The sequence below is a fragment of the Trachypithecus francoisi genome, unplaced genomic scaffold (assembly GCF_009764315.1).
Source record: "Trachypithecus francoisi isolate TF-2019V2 unplaced genomic scaffold, Tfra_2.0 Lachesis_group3, whole genome shotgun sequence".
In the NCBI taxonomy this organism is placed as follows: Eukaryota; Metazoa; Chordata; class Mammalia; order Primates; family Cercopithecidae; genus Trachypithecus; species Trachypithecus francoisi.
The window spans coordinates 156,295,836-156,304,844 of record NW_022681468.1 but is presented as its reverse complement, the minus strand read 5'-3'; the positions used below and the strand labels follow the sequence as shown (position 1 = coordinate 156,304,844).

The 9,009-nt window shown below is 44.4% G+C and overlaps 1 protein-coding gene across 1 annotated transcript; it reads left to right on the top strand.

Annotated features, from left to right (window-relative positions):
- The first annotated feature begins 2,455 nt into the window (after positions 1 to 2,455).
- Positions 2,456 to 4,873, top strand: CHRM5 (cholinergic receptor muscarinic 5). Its single transcript, XM_033190687.1, has one exon. The coding sequence runs from the start codon at positions 2,526 to 2,528 to the stop codon at positions 4,122 to 4,124; it is 1,599 nt and encodes a 532-aa protein (XP_033046578.1). The 5' UTR covers positions 2,456 to 2,525; the 3' UTR covers positions 4,125 to 4,873.
- Positions 4,874 to 9,009: the final 4,136 nt, after the last annotated feature.

Sequence of the window (9,009 nt, the reverse complement as noted above, 5' to 3'; positions counted from 1 at the left end):
TGCTTTAACAGCTTGAAGAACGTTGACAACGCCAAGGTGTTAGACGTAGAAGGTAGCAGATGGAGCATCAGGAATGTAGAGGGACCAAAAAGAGGAGCCTTCGTGGGTCAGTGAGACTGCCTGTTTGGGAGGTGAAGAAGCATGCAAGACTGGGAAGATGGGAGAAGCTGGTTTCCGGTGCAAGACAGTATCATCAACTCGATTCCATGTTGAATTTGAGGCGTTACAAAAATACCCAAAATTACAGCTGGAAATATAAAGCAAAGCCAAGAAAACTGTAGCCCTTCACAAATTTGTCATCTTTATGTCAGTTACTGTGATGAAAAAAGTGTCAAGACTTTTGGTAGAGCAGAAATACCCCATTAAACAAAATTTCCCACATGGGGTATTTTAAGGGTCAACAAAAAGATTTTCACTGGGCACAGTGGCTCACGCCTATAATCTCAGAACTTTGGGAGGCTGAGGCGGGCGGATCACCTGAGGTCGGGAGTTTGAGACCAGCCTGGCCAACATGGTGAAACCTCATCTCTACTACAAAGTACAAAAATTAGCCGGGCATGGTGGCGGGCACCTGTAATCCCAGCTACTCAGGAGGCTGAGGCAGGAGAATTGCTTGAACCCGAGGGGTGGAGGTTGCAGTGAGCCAAGATGGCACCACTACACTTCAGCCTGGGCAACAAGAGCAAGACTCTGTTAGCCGGGCATGGTGGCGGGCGCCTGTAGTCCCAGCTACTCTGGAGGCTGAGGCAAGAGAATGGCGTGAACTCGGGAGGCAGAGCTTGCAGTGAGCCAAGATAGCGCCACTGTACTCCAGCCTGGGCAACAGAGTGAGACTCCGTCCCCTTTCTGAAAAAAAAAAAAAAGATTTTTTTTTCCTTTTACCACCCATTATCATGTCAAGGTGGTATTTGTTATATATCATCAAATATACGTTGTATGCACATGTATCTCTAGAAGGAAAAATAAATGGTAGCAGTGGTTACCTCTGAAAAGTGGGGCTTGCAAGCTTGGAGGTCAGAGGTGGGAGGGAGACCTAATTCCTGCCATTTATCCTTTGGTACCCACTGAAATCTTTATCATGTACATAGATTTTTTTAATCTACAAAAGGAAAATTTCCTTTTAGTTTTAAAAGTTAAAATTTGTCAACAGAGGGTTAATTAAATATAGTACATCCATTAAGTGGAATAATGTACAGTCATTACAATGAAAGTGATAGCTCTCGATGTACTGATACAAAAGCTGTCCATGATAATTCATTTGTTAAGTTAAAAACAAAATTCAGGCCGGGCGCGGTGGCTCAAGCCTGTAATCCCAGCACTTTGGGAGGCCGAGACGGGCGGATCACGAGGTCAGGAGATCGAGACCATCCGGGCTAACACGGTGAAACCCCGTCTCTACTAAAAAATACAAAAAACTAGCCGGGCGAGGTGGCGGGCGCCTGTAGTCCCAGCTACTCGGGAGGCTGAGGCAGGAGAATGGCGTAAACCCGGGAGGCGGAGCTTGCAGTGAGCTGAGATCCGGCCACTGCACTCCAGCCTGGACGACAGAGCGAGACTCCGTCTCAAAAAAAAAAAAAAAAATTCAAATTGTAAATGGTAAAAGTATTAGTATATGCATAGGGGAAATTGTATTTAAATATTTATTTATTAGTATATGCATATGGGAAAATGCCAAGATATACAGTAAACTGTTAGCATTGATTACCTCTGCAAGTTGGAATTAGAAGAGACTTTTGCTTTCTAAGATTTACATTTTGACATTGTTCAAACTTTTATGAGGAATGTATTACTCTACAATCAGAAAAAAGATAACCTAAAACAATTCTATGATATTGCAAACAGTCCAGGAACAGAGAGAAGTTCCTTATCTTCAGCAGCTGGGGCAAATGTCAGATCCCCTAGATGAAAACCAGGTATGCACTTGGAGTTTGTGCATTAGGGCCAAAAGACGTGGTATAATAGGGTCTTGGCTCACAACAGCACCTCAGTAATGTTTAATAACGGAGACTGGGACTATAGAATAGATACCACTTTTTCCCCAGTGCATGACAATTTAGGTATTTATCACCAGAATCTTAAAAAAAAAAAAAATAGGGTTTCTGCCCTTATAGCCACTGCAATCTAAGGTGATTTAACATCCCTGCTTTCCCCTCTTTACTGCTTCTCAACAACCCATTTTTTTTTCCTTTCCCTTCACCCTCCTCGTCTTCCCAGCCCTTTTTAAAATTGCCACAAGAGGGCAGCAGCCTCACGCAGAAGAAGGGCACTAGGCCATTGCCAGCAAAAGCAAAAGGATGCCATTAAAAATAGGTGATCAAACTTTAGAGATTTCAGCATCTTGCTCTGAATATGTGTGCAGCCATGTTTAATATTGTTAGAAACTATAAACAATGAATGGACAAGAAAGCCATGCTGCTGTGCGGAGCTAATGTGTTTCCCTGTCTTCCAGATGCTGGCCAACAAGAGCTGAAATACAGAACAGCCTAGAACCTAAGACTATTCTAATATAAAAATTTTGCACCAGGATGGAAGGGGACTCTTACCACAATGCAACCACCGTCAATGGCACCCCAGTAAATCACCAGCCTTTGGAACGCCACAGGTTGTGGGAAGTCATCAGCATTGCAGCGGTGACTGCTGTGGTAAGCCTGATCACTATTGTGGGCAATGTCTTGGTCATGATCTCCTTCAAAGTCAACAGCCAGCTCAAGACAGTTAACAACTATTACCTGCTCAGCTTAGCCTGTGCAGATCTCATCATTGGGATCTTCTCCATGAACCTCTACACCACCTACATCCTCATGGGACGCTGGGCTCTCGGGAGTCTGGCTTGTGACCTTTGGCTTGCACTGGACTACGTGGCCAGCAACGCTTCTGTCATGAACCTTCTGGTGATCAGTTTTGACCGTTACTTTTCCATCACAAGACCCTTGACATATCGGGCCAAGCGTACTCCGAAAAGGGCTGGCGTCATGATTGGCTTGGCCTGGCTGATCTCCTTCATCCTCTGGGCCCCAGCAATCCTCTGCTGGCAGTACTTGGTTGGGAAGCGGACAGTTCCGCTGGATGAGTGCCAGATCCAGTTTCTCTCAGAGCCCACCATCACTTTTGGAACTGCCATTGCTGCTTTCTACATCCCTGTTTCTGTCATGACCATCCTCTACTGTCGAATCTACCGGGAAACAGAGAAGCGAACCAAGGACCTGGCTGACCTCCAGGGTTCTGACTCTGTGACTGAAGCTGAGAAGAGAAAGCCAGCTCATAGGGCTCTGTTCAGATCCTGCTTGCACTGTCCTCGACCCACCCTGGCCCAGAGGGAAAGGAACCAGACCTCCTGGTCATCCTCCCGCAGGAGCGCCTCCACCAGTGGGAAGCCATCCCAAGCCACTGACCCAAGCACCAACCAGGCCAAAGCTGAGCAACTCACCACCTGTAGCAGTTACCCTTCCTCAGAGGATGAGGACAAGCCTGCCGCTGACCCTGTCCTCCAAGTGGTCTACAAGAGTCAGGGTAAGGAAAGCCCAGGGGAAGAATTCAGTGCTGAAGACACTGAGGAAACTTTTGTGAAAGCTCAGACTGAAAAACATGACTCTGACACCCCAAACTACTTTCTGTCTCCAGCAGCTGCTCATAGACCCAAGAGTCAGAAATGTGTGGCCTATAAGTTCCGATTGGTGGTAAAAGCTGATGGGACCCAGGAGAACAACAACGGCTGTCACAAGGTGAAAATCATGCCCTGCTCCTCCCCAGTGGCCAAGGAGCCTTCAGCGAAAGGCCTCAATCCCAACCCCAGCCATCAAATGACCAAACGAAAGAGAATGGTCCTAGTCAAAGAGAGGAAAGCAGCCCAGACACTCAGTGCCATTCTCCTGGCCTTCATCATCACATGGACCCCATATAACATCATGGTCCTGGTTTCTACCTTCTGTGACAAGTGTGTCCCAGTCACCCTGTGGCACTTGGGCTACTGGTTGTGCTATGTCAATAGCACTGTCAACCCCATCTGCTATGCCCTCTGCAACAGAACCTTCAGGAAGACCTTTAAGATGCTGCTTCTCTGCCGATGGAAAAAGAAAAAAGTGGACGAGAAGTTGTACTGGCAGGGGAACAGCAAGTTACCCTGAAAAGTTCACGACTCCTCTCAAAAGAACAATGACCACAGTCAACATCCTCTGAGGAAGAGCAAGCTGATTCTGTTTTGTATATTTTCAAAAAGAAGACATCTCATTTTGAGTCCTTGAAGATGTTTATAAAGGCTCAAGGTCTGTTGCCAAATGGAAGGGGTCACAGCCGCAGCAATTGCTGTCGTATTCAATGACTCTTGCCTAGGACCAAGGCCATTTGATGCCACTGGAGTTTGCCAATGAAGTAAAGAGATAGGCTCATGGCCCCTCACAGGAGGAAGCACACCGGGTGACAGTGAACAGTGACTCAGGGAACTTTTGTCCCTTCTGTAGGAAATAGCAGAGACCAGGGGGAAACCTTTTCCTGTGGAAACCTGTCATAGAATTTTGTGCAATATGTATGTGTCTATGAAGCTGTCTTGTGCCAGTGAGAACCAGGAGAATGTACATCCGTGTCACTTGTTAATAAGACTGGCTTCTAAGAATATGTATCGTCATAAACTGATCACTATCTATAATGCAGCTATTATGTGGTCTATACTGTGGTTTGTTTTCCTGTCCCTACATCTGAGTGAAGGTCTGGCTCTTCCCTTTCATATCCAATGCCAATTCCTCGTACTCACTGAAGCCATGCTGATCTCCAGGGAACCATCCTTCCTCTCAGAATCCAGCGTCTGGAAGGACTGAAACCTGGTCATACCCAGTCCTTTAAAGGGGCCTCTATTCTGCTAATAAAGTCTCCACAGTCAGTTATTCTAGTTTTTGCCAGTGGAACTTTTTTCCTTTATCTAAAAAAAAATATTGTGCATTCTATTTTGTGCCCATTTGAAACCATTCATTTATGCTCTGTTCTTAGGAAGACTAATTGTGTAAGAGTCCTTCACTGGCTGAAGATTTTCTCCAGGCTATTGAATTAAGGTTCTTATATTGTTTTCAGAGATCTTGCTTTCTAATCTCTTCACAGGGCAAATCTGAGCAAAATGTGGAAAACAAATTTGCTTTTGAACTTCTTCCAGAGGCCTTTTGCAGCCTCCAGTTTCCCTCGTTCAGATCCCCAATTCACACCAAGACACAAGCAGGTCAACTGTGCTGCCTCCAAGCAGCGGGTTGCAGGGTGGGGTGGGGGTGGAAAGACTTTCTTTTTTTATAGGTCCTTCAAATCAGGGCCTAAAAATGACTTCTTCATTCCTCTCCAAACTCAGTCAAAAATGAGAAGGCCAGAAAAGCACACTTGAGGGTGCGATGAAGCTGAAAATGACCTGAAAGCTTCGTTTTTAAAAACAAAGTATAGGTCACAGTAATGCATAAAAATAAAATAGTTAACATGCATGACAGCATGAGGATTATTAAAAACCACATTTAATTGAAATCTCTGAGTGTGTATCAACAAACTGAATCAAAGGACCTTTGTGGACAAAAGTCCACAAAGAAGCAGTAGTGTGGTGCACAACAAGGATTTTAAAGATGAAGCACTCCTGTCAGACATTATTTAACTTGTTGGTTACATCTGCAGCTGGATTTAAAAATCACCAGACTTCATGAGTCTCAGTGTAGGCCAGGTCCTTTTCAGTGTCATTTGCTATGAGGATGGAAAAATAGCTGGTTTAGTTGTCCTGGGAATTAGAAATGTACCTGAGTAGGGGAGAGCTTCAGCCTACCACTGAAGAGGATAATCAGCCTCTCACAGGATGTCCCAGGGAGGCTTCAGGGTAGTAGAATCTCAGGCAGGATGGGACTGGTCCCCTATAAAGAATGTACGTTGACATGAAACATCCTGTAAGCAGTGCATCTGCTGAGACTTTGTAAAGGGCAGGTTGACACCTGCCAGAAACTGGGTGGGAATAGTTATTGGCTCAGTTCTCCAGCACAGAGGCTCTTGGGCCTCTGCGATGCCAACTGGGTGTGACTTCATGAGCAAACCTGCTCTACCAGCTCCAGATCAACAGTTGAGTCTTTGTTTAAGGCTTTGATTCCTGACAAAGATGAAAATCCCTTCATGAGAATAGGCTCTTAAGCCCATGTTGGGCATTCACCATTCGCAGTTGAGAGTGAGACAAGCTAATTTAAACAAAAGAGCACAAATCGGGAAGGGATGCCACTGCGGGTGCTCTTCACACGCTCTGCACTTGCTTAGGACTTGGCCCTTTTTGTTCATCTTTTGTGAAATTGATTAAGACGTGTATTGCCGGGTGTGGTGGCTCACACCTGTAATCCCAGCCCTTTGGGAGGCTGAGGCAAGAGGACTGCTTCAGCCTAGGGGCTCAAGACCAGCCTGGCAACATAGGGAGACCCCGTCTCTATGAAAAATTTTTTTAAATACCTGGGCATTAGCAGAACATGGTAGTATATGCCTGTAGACCCAGCTACTTCAGAGGCTGAAGAGGAGGATTGCAGGAGTTAGAGGTTGCAGTGAGCTATGATCACACCACTGCACTCCAGCTTGGGTGACAGAGCAAGACCCTGCCTTTAAAAAAAAAAAAAAGAGAGAGAGAGAGAGAGAGAGGTCGATGCTTCTTTATCATTGGCTTTGGAAAGCAGCCAGTTTTGCAGACTACCAATGCCTCTTGACATAGACAAAAAATATCCCAAACTACTAGGGACATCTAGACTTCTATAGAATAGGGGCTTTAGTGGGGTCCTCAGAATGAACAGACCCAATTGTAAACTACAGGGACCTGGTGGGTGGGTGGGAGGCGCATGGCCTGACTTGAGATCTTAGGCCTTCTATGCCCCCAGTCTTCAGTCTTTGTCTATAGTAAACTATGTATGACTTTGGCTAGTTACCTACTGGATGCTGTTACTTTGCTATCATTGTGACTTGTTTCCCCGCAACTCTGAATTTGATGGCTTGTCAGGGAATCTGTTTTCCATTCAACTTTTGGTTCAACAAAGCGCTTTGTCAATATTCTCAGCCTTTGCTTTGCTCCTTTGGTGAATGTCCTCTGAAGACAATACTGACGCCAGCTCTTTGTAATTGCGAAATCTGTACCCCAACCTCTGGATTCGAATCTCCAGTTGTCTACTGTAAATACTGGAATTACAGCAAAGGATATGGGGACTGGGCTGCTTTTCTGTATTGTACTAGCACTATTCTAGATATTAAAGAAATTTAACCACTATGTACAGAGCATTTAACTAAGAAAATTGTTTCAGAGTAACTCATTAGATCCATCTATATTGGGGGTCCCACACACCTTTGCATGGCCTGGCCTTTCAAGAAAGTTGGGATTGATACACAGTATGGATACACGTCCTTCTTGCTACCTTTTGTGATTCCTCCTTTCCTCTAAGTTACCAATGACCAAACTAAGATTAAATAATGATAACAAGAGATCTGTGAGTAAAATGCTTTCCCTTCCCTCTGGGACAAGGGAGGTGGGGCAGACCTCAAACCACAGTCCTTTACCAAGTGGAGACTGCACCAAAAGGGGCAGCAGCATTTCCTCTTCAACTATTTAAAGAGTTGGTGATCCAATCACTTCATTTCCATTGTAAGTGATACGAATTTCCATCTTCCTCATATCGTTTTACTGGTAAAGTTCAAGATAATGTAAACTCTTGCCCAATAAGGACCCCAGATCGAGAGTGTGAGGAAGAAGTGAAATAAGTTTAGCGGTCAAAGAAGAAGCTAGAAGCAATTAAAAACAAAACAAAACTTTTTTGAAATCATTTAAAATGTACAGAAAACTTGCAAGCGTAATAAGAAGCCTCCTAATGTCCTTCACCCACATTCTGCACTTAACATTTTGCCACATCTGTGCCTGCTCTCTCTGTATGTGTGTGTGTGTGCACACATTTTTTCTCAACCATTTGAGAGTAAGTTGCAGACATCTTACCAATTTACCACTAAATACTTCTTGAGTGTGTATTCCTTTTTTCATTCTTTTTTTTTTTTTTTTTCAAGACAGGGTCTCACTCTGTCACCCAGGCTGGAGTGGCAGCTTCGACCTCCCAGACTCAAGTGATCCCACCTCAGTAGCTGGGAATACAGACGCATGCCACCATGCCCGGCTAATTTTTTTTTCTACTTTTTGTAGAGACAGGGTTTCACCATGGTGCTCAAGCTAGTCTTGAACTCCTGGGCTCAGGCAGTCCCCTAGTTTGGCCTCGCAAAGTGCTGGGACTGCAGGCATGAACCACCGCATCTGACCTCAGCGTGTGTATTTCTTAAGAAGAAGATTATTTTACATAACCTCAATACAAATATAAATAGCAGGAAGTTTGACATTGTTACAATGTTATTATGTAATCTACTGTCCACACTCAAATTTTAGTAGTTTTTCTATTTGGAAAACTAGTAAATGTTCATTATAAAAATTTATTTTCCAGCTCAATATCTAATCCAGGATCACACATTGCATTTAGTTGTCATGTCATGTTTAGACTTATTTAATCTGTCTACAACTTTTCTGTCTTTCATGATATAGTCATTTTTTAAGAGCACCTACAATCCAATTTTTAAAAATAATTTCAGCTGGGCGCGATGGCTCACTCCTGTAATCCCAACACTTTGGGAGGCCAAGGAGGGTGAATCATGAGATCAGGAATTTGAGACCAGCCTGGCCAACATGGTGAAACCCTGTCTCTACTAAAAATACAAAAATTAGCCGGGCGTGGTGGTGCATGCCTGTAATTCCAGTTGCTTGGGAGGCTGAGGCAGGAAAATCGCTTGAACCTGGGAGTCGGAGGTTGCAGTGAGCTGAGATCATGCCACTGCACTCCAGCCTGGGCAACAGAGCAAGACTTCATCTCGAAAAATAAGTAAATAAAAATAATTTCATCAGTTTGAGGCTATCTGATATTTCCTCATTAGATTCAGTTTAATTGTTTTTGGGGTGGCCAAGAATATCACAATGCATTATTATGTTCTCAATGCATCACATCG

Coding starts and splice junctions, on each gene's coding strand:
- CHRM5 (XM_033190687.1), top strand. CDS start 2,526: ATGGAAGGGGACTCTTACCACAATGCAACCACCGTCAATGGCACCCCA.